Below are 14,754 nucleotides of genomic sequence, written 5' to 3' on the forward strand. Positions count from 1 at the left end.
GCCAAGATCCATCTAACATCAGCAACAATATCCCTAGTACCACGACCCCTTCTAAACCCAGCCTAGACTTCCGGCAATTCTCTGCTGATGTGCTGTTCTAATCGTTTTAGGATAATCTTCAGTAGAATCTTGCTTGCATGTGAAATCAATGACACTGTTCTGTAGTTTCCACAGTAACTATTAATCAACTTCTGCACATACTAAATGTTGAAGTCATATGCAATTAAGTCAATTCCTATTAAAAAACCCAATAAGAGAACAGTCCGATATGGTTTCCAAGGTATCTTTCTCTCAAGAAATAGCTGTTGAGTTCAAACTGCCAACCTTTCAGTTAGCAGCCAAGCATTTATCCACTATGCTACCAGAGATCTTTAAGTACAAAAAATAATCTCTTCATTTCTTTCCCCTAAATTACTCCTTTTCAAGAATTACCTATTTCAGTAAGGATTTCCTCTGTTGTTCAAGCCAAAATTTTGGAGTTCTACTTGACATCTCTCTTTCTTTCATTTCTCACATCCTGTCGGCAAATCTTGCTGACTCTTCACAATCTATCCAGAAGGTGACTGTAAAAGGAGCTGAGAGAACATGAAGGAAACTTAGTATGACTTCTACCCACATCATAACAGGGAACTGTCTCCATCAATAATATCCATACTAGCAAACACATAGCTACATGGTCAGACGCACCACCTCCCATGCTCCTGCACCTATTTCTACCAATTATTGGTCTAGTGTTTGTTGCAAATCGACTCACAGGCTTTACTTACAGTTGTGTGGTCTATTGAGGAGATGGGTTGGGGAGTAAGGGAGGCAAAGAATATCTCACAATGCAGGGGAGCTCTGGTGGCCTAGTGGCAAGAAGCAGCACTGCAATCCTGGAGGTATGCAGTTCGAGAAGGAGGGGCAATCTCCTTCTGTACCAGTCAGATCCAATTTGACGGTACACACACACAATAATAAAATTTAAGAACTATCTCACAATGCAAGTCATGGCTTAATCCAGCAGTACAAATAAACCTTTGGTTTCCTCAATCATCCAGCAAATTTTATCTCAGAGCAGTTATGTCAGCTTTTCTTTCAATCACCCAGCAAGCAAAACCTTTAACTGTGGCCTTTATCTCCTGGATTCCTCTGGTTACACCTTGCCACAGTCACTTCACAGCAGTGCCACAGTCTCTCCCACAGCCACTGATGATTTTCAAATCATGTGTACACAATTAAGGGACCTGGAGACCATGCTCCTAACAGAGGCTAAAACAATGTTTAGAAAAGGCAATTTTCAAAGGCTCTGACACTCCAGTAACCTTTTCACTCCACATCCACTACTCTTTCCTTGTCCAGGATCCTCACTGACCTCCTTTTTGTGGTAACATTAACCTTGCCTCCATGATGTTATCTGAACAGCTTGAAAACTGAATTTAAAACCATGCCTCATTCCTATCAATGTTCTCCAGTCACTTGATGTGGTACTTGGAATAAGATCCATTCAAGAATACTTGGATTCTTTTATAATCTTGGATTGGAAAGACTTCTATAACCATGCCTTAAGACTTAGAATCCAAAAAAGATTGAAAAGTCAAGCTACCTAAAAAAGTAGAGCTTTTTCATAGCAGAAGAACTAAGAAAATGAACGGAAACTATGAGAAATATTTGCAATATAGTACAAAGGGTTCTTTTTGTAGTAAATTCCACTGACTTGGGGATTTTAACACGCTAAGTGTTATTATGTCACATGCCCCATGCCAGATCAATGTGAGTGAGTCCCCAATTGGAGTGGGAGCAATCTGTGTGAGGCCAAGGCATTGGACTCTTTCCCACCACTGGTGGAGTTGCAAGTGGGCCAGGCCTCAGGGAGAGCAATTTGCCAATTACTAACCTATTCACTCAGCAGGTTAAAATAAGCAGAATGAGAAGGCTGCGTGTCCTGATATGGAAAGACCCAGAGGCTATTCTGGCTCCATCCTCAGAGACAACAGAAAGGTGCAGAACAGGAGCTTGGCGTGTGAATCTTCGCACAAGAATAGTGAGAACAAGGAAGGCTTCTCCCCCCTGCTCGTCTCTGCAGAAATAGGACAGGGAAATGGGAGAGGAACAAGAGTGATCTCAGGTTAAAACATGATGCATGAGAATGATTGTATGAAACCCAAGGCCAATTAAAAATAGCATGAAACACAAGGTGTACGAACTCTGTAAGCAAGCAAATAAAAACAATCACTTCTGTCAGGGCGGCTGGAGACTGGGCTCACTGAACATAGGCATCTCAAAGCCACATGTCACTGATGTGGAACAGCTCAGTTAAAGGTCGAAAAGGGAAGTCATCCCTTCCCACCATCTCCCAGAGCCCTCTGATGGTATTTCTGCTCCCCTCTCTTCTGTCCGATCCCTACATTTAGCCCTACTCCACCAAGATTGTTTTTTGCCTGGAATGTCCCCTGACCTGTCATCAGCTGTCAGACGAAAACAGTGCCAGAAAAGCCGTTTGCCTTATGTCTTCATTGTTTGCTCATTGTTACTGTCTATCACCTGTGGCGCAGACCTTCCATCAGGGCCCAGGAAGCCTTGGCACACACCAGTCCTCAGAAATGTGAGTTTCTCACCCCCTGACCTATCTTGTCTCAGAGGGTCACAAATCTATCTGGGCAGTGCCCCCATTTCAGTGTCTGACTCCTACCTGTCTAACCTGCAAATCCATCCAGATCCAAGTCCCCATGGACTGTTCCCCCTCAGACCATGCTGCTATGCCTTAGAGCAGATGTGGAACCGGCCCCAGCCTTTCACCTTCCATCATCTTAGCCCAGCAGAGGCAGTAGCACCACCGCCCCAAGCTCCCACACTGTGGTCATGAGAAAACAGGTCTCCTTCCCTGACAGTGCATCCTGCTTGGTCCTGACCTCAAAAGGGTCTCTTTTCTCTGCCTGTCCTTCCAAGGCCTAACGCTGCCCCCAAAGACCTTTTTTCTGGGACTGATGGGACAAATTTCCACAAATTGGGGCTGAACGCAACCGTAGTGGCTTATCTGATAGTTCTGGAGGCCAGAAATCTGCAACCAGAGTGTGGGTGGGCTTGGCGATGCCCTCTCCAAGGCTCTAGGAGGGGGAACTCCTGTCTTTCCTAGCTTCTGGTGATGCCGAGTGTTCCTTGGCTCATGGTGGCATCACCGTAAGCACCACTACTGCCACCTGGCCATCCTCCCCATGCATCTGTCTGCCTTATCTCTTTCATCTAATGCCACTTCGGGAAGCTTGAGCTCGTGATAACTATTAATGTCTTAAGCAGTCTATTTAAAACCAGGCCATGCTGACAGGTACAGAGGTCAAGACTTCAATTTGTTTCTTTTTGGAAGAGAATTCATTCTGGAACATTCCTTGAGAACTTCTTTCCAGAAGCTGCAGGGCTAGAGTAAGTTCAGCTGGCTGGCAGGCTGGGAAGTCTGCTCTTCTGGTGGCTTCTAGAAGGGAAGCATGACTCCCCTGCTACTGCTCAGGGCTCCAGGGAGCACAAAAGGCCCCATTCAGGACCTGAAACTTCTCTGCCCCTTCTGGAGGCCTACGGTCAGGCTGCACACCCTGTCCCTGCTCCAGCCCTGAGGCAGCTTGGCCACCACTGCTCCCTTCATCCAACAAAGCCTGGTGATGCTGCATGGCATGGCTCCACACAGGTGGCAGATGACACTCTTAGGCCCGCCTTGCCAGCATCACATCTGGGCACTTGTCCACCCTAAGCTGGGCACCTTCTCCAGCATGGAGGGACTGCCACTCTCCCAGCACTGTTCCCAAGTCTGTGGAGGGCCCTGGGATTGTACTTCTAAGTGGTTTAAAATGATAGGTTTGATGTGAATTTGATCTCAGTGAAATAATTACAACACAAAGCACCACTTCTTCACAATACAGGCCCCAGTTCTGACAGGGGCATCTTTTATTGTCCAAGGAAAAGCAGTAAGTGACAGCACCAAGGGACAGAAGGGACAGCTCCTGTCACCTAGTCCCATCCTGACGCCCACCCCAGGACAAACATGCCTAGCCCAGGAGGAGGAGATAAAAAAGGACTTGGGGCTGGAGTTGAAGAAGCACTAAAGAGCCAGGGCCGGACTGTGTCCCACGGTGCTCACCGGATCTGCAGTGTGGGGACAGGGACGGGAGTGAGAAGAAACCGAGACACTGGCTCAGGCTGTCAGGCACAGAGCTTCTACTCACTAAGGGTGGCGACCCCCAACCCCTGCTGACCGTGTACTTGTCCCACTTCTTCTCAGGGTCATAGGGCTCCCAGCGGCTGGCTGGGAAAATGTGCTTGTTCTTCTCGTACCAGCTTCTCAGCACCACCTTGCCGGCATGGGACTAGAGGAGGCAGGTGGGCCCAAGGCCAGCTCAGGACAGGCCTGGTCCTCCTGGTCCTCCCCTCCTGTCCCAGACTCCTCCTAGCCTTCCTGCCCCAACTGTCCCTCCCTTCCTGCCCCAGACCTCCCTTCCATCCCTCCTTTCCCTCCTGTCCTTCCCTCATGTCCCTCCCTCCCTCCCTCCCTCCCTTCCTCTCCTCTCCCTCCCTGTCCCAGCCCTCCCCCGCTTCCTGTCCCTCTCTTCCTGCCCCAGCCCTCCCTCCCATCCTGTCCTGATCCTCTCGGCCCTCCTGTCCCAGCCCTTCCTCCTGTCTCTCCCCTCCTATCCTTCCCTCCCCTCCTGTCCTGGCCCTCTCAGCCCTCCTGCCCCTCCCTCCCATCCCTCCCCTCCTGTTCCTGGCTTTTCCCTGAAGCAGAGCTGTGGCCCTCAAGGTACCTCGTCCTTCTCCACAGTGGCGTCACTCAGCAGCCGCACGTCATCATGAACGTCGAAATTGAAGAGCGGTCCTGTGGGAGAGAAGGCCCTGTGATCTCGGTGTGGTGGGACCAGGACCGGATGGGCAGTACAAGGTAAGACCGGGGCAGTAAGGGTCACGGTCACTCACCACTCTTCCCTCGGGCCTTGGTGACGATGAAGTCATAGAAGCTGTGGTGCTAAAAGCCAAGGACAGGAAAGTGAGTGGCGGCTCCCACCAGCCCACAGCCCATTCACAACCCAGGGCCCAGGAGAGGCCAGCAGGGTGCCCACAAAGGACTCACATGAGGTATGATCAAGTCTTCCTTGATGTACATAAGCTGCTCCACCCCTGCTGACCTGGAGGGAGAGAGCACGGCCAGGGGGCCTGGTGCAGATCATCCTACAGCGCCCTGGATGAAGGGCCAGAGAAGTGCCAGCAGTCGCCCGTCCAGCAGGGGGCACTCTTGTGCAACGTGAGCCAGACTTTGGTGGTCGGGCTCTGCACATGTGTGCACTGGCCAGCACCTATCTCACGTGAGCAGGGGTGTCTCTTCACATAGCACCTGCCCACAGCCACCCACACACCTGGGCTCCACCCTGGCACAACAGTGCCATGTGCGGCCTCGAGTTGCATACATGCTCTACCCACACAGCGTCACACATGCACGTCGGCAAATGAAGCCCCTGGGCCTCACAGCCTGTCCCCTACCTGAGCTCGCTGAAGTCTTTGCGCAGAATCTCCAGGGCCTTCTGCAAGAACTGCTGCATAGTGTTGCCTTTCTTCATCTGTGAAGTCAGTGTGTGGACATCAGGGTAGGGCCGGGAGGACACAGAGGGGCTCTCATGGAAGGGTCCAGGCAGTGTGGCCCCCTTCCCCGAGGAGCTCCACACCCGCACCCACAGGCCGTAGGCTTTCCTCCAGGTGGAGGCCTGAGGGGGGGCGAAGGCCAGGCCCACCTACCTTGACTGTGCGCCGGTGACCAGAGCCATCCCAGTAACTAAAGGTGATCTCAATCTCCTCACCTAGGAGGGAACATTGTCTGTTGGGCTCCAGACCCCGATGTCCCTGCCCCCCTGCACCCCCGCCAGCTTCGGGGGGCTCAGGGTGGCACTCACTCTTTATCTTCTCTTGTTTGGCTTCCCACTCTTGTCGCAGTTCTTCCCGGAGCCGGTTCTCCTCCTCCTAGGGGAGGAAATGGGCCAAAGATCACGGCCAGAACTCCCTCAATGGGGTGCCCCAGGACCTTGTTCTAACAAGATCCAATGGCAGGTACAGGTCAGCCCAAAGGTCAGGGTTGGTTCTGGGGACAGGGCCGAGGTCAAGGGCAGTGCCAGGCCCAGCCCTGTCCAAGGGGAATTTACCTCACGGTCTCGGTCAGGCAAGAAGCTTGTGTCCACATCTGGGTTCTTCCCTAACTTCCTTTTTTTCGTGATAACCTCTGGAGCAAAACAAAGGCCAGGAGTCAGCGTAGCCTGGGGCACTCCCAAAGTACCTTTTGCCCTGAGTGACTCAGGCCTGGGCTGCGTCCTCACAGGCTCCACAGACCAGCCTTGTTCTTTGGGAAGCGCTGCCGGGTGCTCCCAGGTGCAGGCACACATATTTATTAAATACCCAAAGACAAATACTCCACAGATGCAACCGAACACCTGCCACGGCTGGTTTTCCAAGTCTGAACGCTTACGATCAGATCATACGCATGTGACAACTCAGTCAGCGGTCATTCTGTTCTCTGCATCCAACAGAGTGCCGCTCTAGGAGAAGAAGTGAAGTGCTGATACCTGGCATGGCATGGATGACCCCGCAAACATGCTCGGTGAAGTAAGACAAGGCACAAAAGCATAGGCATTATATGAACCACCTATAGAAAGAACTTCAAAGAGGGAGATTCATAAACAGGAAGTAGACTAGGGTTCCCAGGGCTGGGGGGGAAAGATGCTCTTATCAGTTAAAGGGCACTGAGTTTCTTCTGTTTGGGGAGATGAAAAGCAATTGAAAGCAGACTGTTGAGGACAGCTACACAACACAGTAAATATAATCAAAGCCAATGAATTGAACATTTTAAAAGGGTCATTTTTTTACATGTATGTTAGTACTTTCAGGTGCCATCGAGTATGACCCATAGCGACCTATGAACAACAGATCTGAACCCTGTCCTATCCTGTGCCATCCTCACCAGATCTGACACACTTGAGCTCACTGCCGTAGTCACTTTGTCAGTTCACCTGGTTGAGGGTCTTCCTCTCCTTTGCTGACCCTCCACCTTTCCAAGCATGACGATGTTCTACAAGAAGAGGCCTCTTCTAGCAACACGCCCAAATACGTGAGACAATGCTTTGCCATCCTCAACTCCAAGCAGCACTCTGGCTGCACTTTCTCCAAGACAGACTTATTTGTTCAGAACTCTTTTCCAATATCACAACTCAAAGGCATCAATTCTTTTTCTGTCATCTTTCTTCACCGTCCTGCTCTCAGGGCATAGCAAGTGATGGGAAAGACTATGGCCTGAATCAGGTGCACCTTAGTCTTCAAACTGACATCATTGCTCCTCAGTAATTTAGAGCGCTCTCTGACACTGAAACATTGGACTTTCTCAATGCAATATATTTCCTGATCATCTGATTGCTGGTACCAAGGGTGTTGACTGTGGATCCAACTAAAATGACATCATTGACAATTTCAGGGTTTTCTCTACATATCATGATGTTGTTTACTGGTCCAGTGGTGAGGATTTTTGTTTTCTTGGTGTTGAGATGCAGTCCATACTGAAGGCTGTCATCTTTGATCTTCTGCAGTGAATATTTCAAATCAAGCAAGCAAGGTTTTGTCATCTATACAATGCAGATTGTCCTCCAATCCTAATGCCCTATCTTCTTCACAGAGTCCAGCTTCATGAATGATTTACTCAATGTACAAATTGAATAGGAATGGAGGAAGGACATAACCCTGACACACATTGTTCCTGGTTTTAAATCATGCACTGTTCCCTTGCTCAGTTTGCAAAACAGCCTCTTGTTCTAGATATAGGTTTCACGTGAGCAAAAATAAGTGTTTTGATATTTCCATTTGTCTCAATGTTAGCCATAATTTGTTAAAAGCTACACAGTCAAATGCCTTTGCATCATCAATAAAGCACAAATATACGTTCTTCTGGTACTCTCTGCTTTTAGCCAGGATCCATCTGACATAGGCAACAATGTCCCTGGTGCCACAGGGATAGCACTTGCCATGCATCTCAAAGCTGGACAATGAATAAGGATGACAGAGGAATTAACAGCATATTTAAAAAAAAAAACAACTTAAGGGGGAAAAGTTACTGAAGACACTAAAGAGCTCTTAGTTCTGTGGACTATGGTTATGAGTATTTGATGAATTAAAAGTTAAGACTGAGATAGGCGCTCCACTGGCAGAGTTCTGAGCCCCCCACCCACCATGGAGGCTTCAGGAAATTTCCACCACACACTTGCGAGGGAATGAAAGTAAGACATGCAAACAGCATCCTGACATTATTAAGAAAACTATTTTGACTCTGAGTATCTCTGAGAAGGGTCTCCAAGCTCCCCAGGGGATCCTGGAGCACTCTGAGAACTGCTGGTCCACTGGGAGGTGCAGTGCTAATAACTCAAGTCCATCAGTGGCTCTGCAGGAGAGAGATGCAGCATCTCCTTCCCTGGGATTTCCAGTCTTAGAAACCCAGTGCAGGTCGGCTGTGAGTCAGCAGCACCTCCACAGCAATGAGCGGGAACGCCTAGAAGCCACAGCTCTTCTGTGGCCCCACCATCCAGGCCAGGGCCTTAGCCTGACTGCACACTGGAATTGAGGTGCCCAGTGTCCCCACCTCCAAGGTGTGCCCCGTTTCCTCTCATTCTGCACTTTACGTGACTGTTCAGATCTTACTGCCTGCTGTTCCTCCCTCCCCATAGCTTCCACTTTCTCTTCTCTCAGAACTTTATTCCTTTTCCAAACTTGCTCTTCCCTTTTTTTCTCCTTTTCATTTTTCTTTCCTTAAGCCTTTCTATTTGGGTTCTGCTTCATTTTGTACCCTTCTCAGTTTTGGTTCTGGTGTCCAATCTCAGTTTCGGTTCCTGTTGTTTTGGGTTTTTCCTTTTTTTTTTTTTTTGGTCCCATCTGACAACAGACAACAGCAGTGTCCAGCCCTATGTCCACCTTCTGCAGCTTCACTGCATCACCTGATCAACCAATGCTGGTCAGGCCTGTCCTCAACACTCTACACAAACAGCAAGTGGAGGCCTGCACACACACACACACACACACACACACACACACACACACACAACCAGAGGACAAGAGGTGGGACACTGAGACCTACCAAACTAGCAAGCCACACAGCACACCTGCACAGTTGAATCCAATATATCAAAACAGAACTATGAAAAGACAAGAACAGATAACATTAATCCACTCGAGAAATCAAGAGACAAAAGTGACAAAAATAAAAAAGCAGAAAATCTTTAAGAGAAAGAAAGCTACTGGAACTTCCTGATAAAGAATTCAAAGAATGATAACTATCTTCTACAGACTGAAGAAAATATAGAAGAATTTTTTAAGAAAAATTATGAAAGACCAAATAAATAAAAGGATACTCAGAAGCAATAAATACAAAAAAGCAAATTAAAATAAAGAGCATTTTTTTAAAAATTGCAGAAATAGATAACACACTGGAAGGACAAGAGAGCAGAACTGAAACAATGAAAGATGAATTAGAGAACTGGTGGCTTAGTGGTAAGGAGTTAAGCTGCCAACTCAGAGGTATGTGGTTCAAACCTACTAGTTGCTCCACAGGAAAAAGATGGGCAATCTCCTTTCATGTGATTTATAATTTCTGAAAAGTGACTGGAGGGTCAGTTATGTATACAATGTGTCAGAGGAAAACTCAAAATGAAGAGAAGAAAAACAATGTATAAGAATCACATGGGACACATGGGACAGTCGCTCATCCGACTGGAATTCCAGAACATGAAGAGAGTTTTAAAAGCTTAGAGGCATGTAGCCAGGGGGAACCAGTCCTTGGAGAAGGATATCATGCTTGGAAGGATGGAGGGCCAGTGCAGGAGAAGACAACTGAGGATGAGATGGATTGACACAATAACTAGGGTAAAAGGGTAGGTGTGTCAGAGACAATGAGACAGGCTCAGGATAGAGCAGGCTTCAAAGCCGTTGTGCAGAGGGTCACCATGAGCTTTAGTTGACTCAATGGCACACAACAACAAGGGAATTTGTAGGAAAAAGACCAATTTTACAAGAAAGCATAAAGGGGGTTCTTTGGACCAAGTAACAACAAACAGAAATTAATAAAAGTGATAACATCGTTCAGAAATTGACCCAGACACAGAAATATACAAGGTATAATAAACTTGTTAGGCACCAACAAGTTGATTACAACTCATCGCAATGCTCTGAACAACAGAAGTGAACCCTGTCCTATCCCGTGCCGTTCTCATCCCCTCTGATCCTCACACCCATGGCTGCAGTCGCTCTGTCAAGCCATTTCTCTTTTGTTGACACTCCACCTTGCTAAGCACGATGTTGCTCTCCAATGAATAACCCCCTCTAACGACAAGCCCCAAGTATGTGAGGTGAAGGAAGCTTCACCACCCTTCCCTCCAAGGAGCACTCTGGATGCACTTTCTCCACTTTGTCTGGTCTTTGGTAGTCTGCGGGATGTTCAGTGTTCTCCCACACCACAGCTCAAAGGCATCAACTCTTCTGTCAGCCTTAGTCAGTGTCCAGTCTTCAGATGTGTAGCAAGTGACTGAAAAGACCATGGTCAGGTGCACTTTGGTCTTCAAACTGACATCATTGTTCGTTAGCACTTGGGAGAGGTCCCTGACTGCCGACTTTCCCAGTCCAATACTTCTCCTGATCTCATGACTGCTGGTAACAAGAGGGCCGATTATGGATCCAAGTAAGAGAAAATTGTCGGCAATGTCAATCTTTTCTCAATCGATCATGATGTTGCCCACTGGTCTAGTAGTAAAGATTTTTGTCTACTTTATGTTAAGACGCAATCCATATTGAATATTATAGTCCTTGATCTTCTGCAGCAAGCGCTTCAGTTCCTCTTTGCATCTGCATGAATCAAGTTCTTTGTGTGTGTGTGTGTGTACCGTCAAATCAGATCTGACTGGTACAGGAGATTGTCCCTCCTTCCCCCGCAGAGCATCTGGTGGATTCGAACCATGCACCTCTGGGATTGTAGTTGCAGTTCCTTGCCACTAGGCCACCAGAGCTCCCCATGAATCAAGTTCTTGACAAGCCTTCCTCCAATCCTGATGCCACATCCTTCTTCATAAAGACCAGCCTCTCTATCTGCACACCATACAAATCGAAGAGATATGGAGAAAGGATATAGCCCTGGCACACACTTTTCCTGATTTTAAACTATGCAGTGTTCCTTTCTTCTGTTTGGACATCTCTTGCTACGTATAGATTCCAAAAGAACACAATTAAGTACTCTGGGATTCCCATTCATCTCAATGTTAGCCATAATTTGTTATGACGCACACAGTCAAGTACATTTCCACAGTCAATAAAATATAGACATTCTTCTGGTATTTTCTGCTTTTAGCCAGGGTTCATTTGACATTGGCAATGATATCCCTGGTGCCACAGCCTCTTCTAAACCCAACCTGAACTTCCAGCACTTCTCTTTCCATGTACTGTTCTAGTCATTTTTGCAGGACCTTCAGCACCATTTTGCTTGCATGTGACATTAATCACATCATTCTACAGTTTCCACATTCTCTTGGATCTCCTTTCTTGGGAATGGAAAAAATATGACTCTCTTCCAGTTGATCACCTAGACAGCTGTTTTCCAAATTTCCTGGCATAGACTAGTGAGCACATCCAGGTCTGCATCTGTTCATTGAAGCACACCAATTGGTATCCTCCCATCGATTCCTGGGACTTTACTTTTTGCCAGTGTCTTAATGCAACTTCAACTTCTTCCCTCATCACCACTGGCTCTATCATAATGCTGAAATATTTCACTATTGACAAATTCTTTTTGGGTTTAGTGACTCTGTATATTCCTTCCATCTTCTTTTGCTGTTTCCTGGATCATTCAGGATTTTGCCAGAGAAATGCTGAGTTGAGTCCTTCCCTTTTTATTCTCCAACTCCAGCTCTCTGCACATTCTAATATGTTGCTTTGTCTTCTCGAGCTACCTTTTTTTAAATCTTCTGTTCATCTTTTACTTGGGCACCTTTTCCCTTTGTTTTGGCTTCTCGATGTTCTAGGGCAATTTTCATAGTCTCTTAACATCCAAAATCAGTCTTTTCTTTGTCCTCTTTGTGACAACGTAGTCCTCTCTTCATTAATTTTATCTTTGATGTTATCCCACAACTCATCTGGTCTTTGATAATTAGTGATCAATGCCTCAAACTTGTTCTTGAGATGATTTTTCAATTCAAGCAGGAGAGACTCAAGGTCATATTTTGGTTCTTGTGGACTTGTTTTCATATTCTTCAGTTTCACTCTGAACTTGCACATAAGTAAGTGATGTTCAAGAGTCAGCACTTAACCTGGTTCAGACTGCTGCTTCTCCAATGCTTCTTTCCACAGATGGAATCAATCTGATTTCTGTGCAGCCCATCAGGTGAGAGCCATGTGTATAGTCACCATTTGTGTTTCTTAAAAAGGTTTTTTGATGAATAAATCACTGAATGAAAAAATCAATCATTCTATCTCCAGCCTCATTTCTGATACCTAGCCCATAATGTCCAACCATCATTACTTCTATTTTGTTTCCAACTGTGCATTCTCGTCACCAATTGTTATCAATGCTTCTTCTCTTTTTCCTTTCTTTTAATGGCACAGTCTTTATTGGTGTCTACAGAGAGAGAAGGGAACACGAGAGCTCCTGCCTGAGGCAGCATTCTGAGTCTTCGGCTGTGAACTCCTAATGCAATTATCAATGCACCCTGACTGTATGTTTGGCCAATTTCATACTGTAAAAGTTAGTGAATTCCTCAATTTTCTCCTCTTTGGCATTAGCTGTTGGTATGTATAACTGAATAATGGTCGTTATTGCCAGGTCTTCCTTGTATGTTGTTGTCATGTGCTGTCAAGTCATAGCAACCCCATGTACAACAGCCCTAAATCCTGCTCTATCCTGTGCCAATCTCACTGTCTCCAACACATCTACCCCCATAACCCCAGTCAGTGAATCAATCCACCTCATGAGGGTCTCTCACTCCTGCACTGTTCCTTCACTCTCCCAAGCATGATGTCCTCCTCCAATGACTGGTCCCTCCTCGCAACATGTCCAAAGTAGGTCAAACGAAGCTTCAGAATCCATGACTCCAAGGAGCAGCCTGGTTTAACTCTCTTCAGGATGAACCTGTTCATTTTCTAAGCAGTTCATGGTATACTCAATACTCTTCTCCAGCACCACAGCTCAAAGGCATCAATTCTCCTTCTATCCTCCCTAGTCACTGTCCAGCTCTCTGATACATAGCAAGTGATTGCAAAGACCATGGCCTGTATCAAATGCACCTTAGGCTCCAGAGAGACACCATTGCTCTTCAGTACTTTGGAGAGGTCCCTAACAGCAGACTTCCCTATCACAGTAAGTCTTTTAATTTCCTGGCTGCTGTGCCAAGAGTGTTGACTGTGGAGCCAAGCAAACAAAAGCTGTTAACAATCTCAATCTCATCACCATCTATCATGATGCTGCCAATTAGCCCAATGGTGAGAATCATTGTTTTCTTGAATGTTGAGCCTCAATTTATATTGAAGGCTGCAGTCCTTGACCTTCTGCAGCAAGTGCTTCATTCAGTTCCTCCTCAGTTTCAGCAAGCAGGGTTGTGTCATCCACATAACACAGATAGTTGATGAATCTTCAACCAATTCTGATGCCACACTTCTCTTCATAGTGCCCAGCTTCCCGGATAATCTGTTCTGCATAGAGGTTGAAAAGGTATGGAGACAGGATACATCCCTGGCATACACCCTTCCCAATTTTGAACCATGCAGTGTTTCCTTGCTCTGTGTTGACAACTACCTCCTGGTCCAAGTACAGATTTTACATTAGCACGATCAAGTGTTCTGGGATTCCCATTCTTCTCAGAGTCAGCCAGTTTGTTGTGATCCACACGGTCAAATGCCTTTGCATAATCAATGAAACACAGATAGCCATTCCTCTGGTTTTCCCTGCTTTCAGTCAAGATCCATCTAACATTCACTACAATATCCCTAGTACCACGACCCCTTCTAAACCCAGCCTGGACTTCTGGCAGTTCTCTTCTTTGGAATGGGAATATTGATCTCTTCCAGTGAGTTGGCCAAGTGGTTGTCCTCCAGATTCCTTGGCACAGCTTGGTAAGCACATCTAGGGCAGCAGTTGTTAGTTGAAATATGTCAATTGGTATGCCATCAATTCCTGGGGCCTTATTTTTTGTCAATTCCTTCAAAGCAGCTTGAACTTCTGCCTTCATCACCATAGGCTCTTGCTCATATGTTGTTTCATGGAATTCTTCTGTGTCTGCCAATTCCTTTCAGTATAGTGACTCAGTATACTCTTTCCATCTTCTTCCCCCCTCCCCCAATCTTCTTTTAATACTTCCTGTATCATTTAATATTCTGCCTAAAGCATCCTTAAGTATAGCAACTCAAGGTTTGACTCTGTTCTTCAGTTCCTTGACCTTAAGAAATGCTGAGCTTGAGGAGAACAACTTTCACATTAATGTTTCCTGTACATGAGCTTGACATAACTCTCAATATAAGTAAGTCTTTATCATTTTTCAATTTAAGTTTAATGAAAATTTACAGAGACTTTGGATTGCCATTCATTCACTGTTGCACTTTTCTCCCTGCCCACCCCTCCCCCTCCCCGATACACTCTTCTCTTTGAAAAATAAAAGTTCCCCCATTGTTGTACAATCCCTCCCCTCAAGTCCACTCCACTATGCAGTCTTCGTTCTGGACTCCTGTCATGACAATAAT

The 14,754-nt window shown here is 46.5% G+C and overlaps 1 protein-coding gene across 1 annotated transcript in view; it reads right to left on the bottom strand.

The window, feature by feature from the left end:
- Positions 1-4,104: 4,104 nt before the first annotated feature.
- The window catches only part of FAM50A (family with sequence similarity 50, member A), a 19,287-nt gene continuing 8,637 nt past the window's right edge, over positions 4,105-14,754 (bottom strand). Inside the window, exons 5-13 of the mRNA XM_006899970.1 lie at positions 6,153-6,229; positions 5,907-5,973; positions 5,752-5,813; positions 5,500-5,576; positions 5,093-5,147; positions 4,939-4,987; positions 4,770-4,840; positions 4,224-4,334; positions 4,105-4,113 (exon numbers count right to left, since the gene is read on the bottom strand). Coding sequence (XP_006900032.1) covers positions 4,105-4,113; positions 4,224-4,334; positions 4,770-4,840; positions 4,939-4,987; positions 5,093-5,147; positions 5,500-5,576; positions 5,752-5,813; positions 5,907-5,973; positions 6,153-6,229 — 578 coding nt within the window. The remainder of the gene's footprint in view (positions 4,114-4,223; positions 4,335-4,769; positions 4,841-4,938; positions 4,988-5,092; positions 5,148-5,499; positions 5,577-5,751; positions 5,814-5,906; positions 5,974-6,152; positions 6,230-14,754) is intronic.

Source organism: Elephantulus edwardii, unplaced genomic scaffold (assembly GCF_000299155.1).
Source record: "Elephantulus edwardii isolate Elephantulus edwardi_28Jun2011 unplaced genomic scaffold, EleEdw1.0 scaffold00269, whole genome shotgun sequence".
Taxonomy (NCBI): Eukaryota; Metazoa; Chordata; class Mammalia; order Macroscelidea; family Macroscelididae; genus Elephantulus; species Elephantulus edwardii.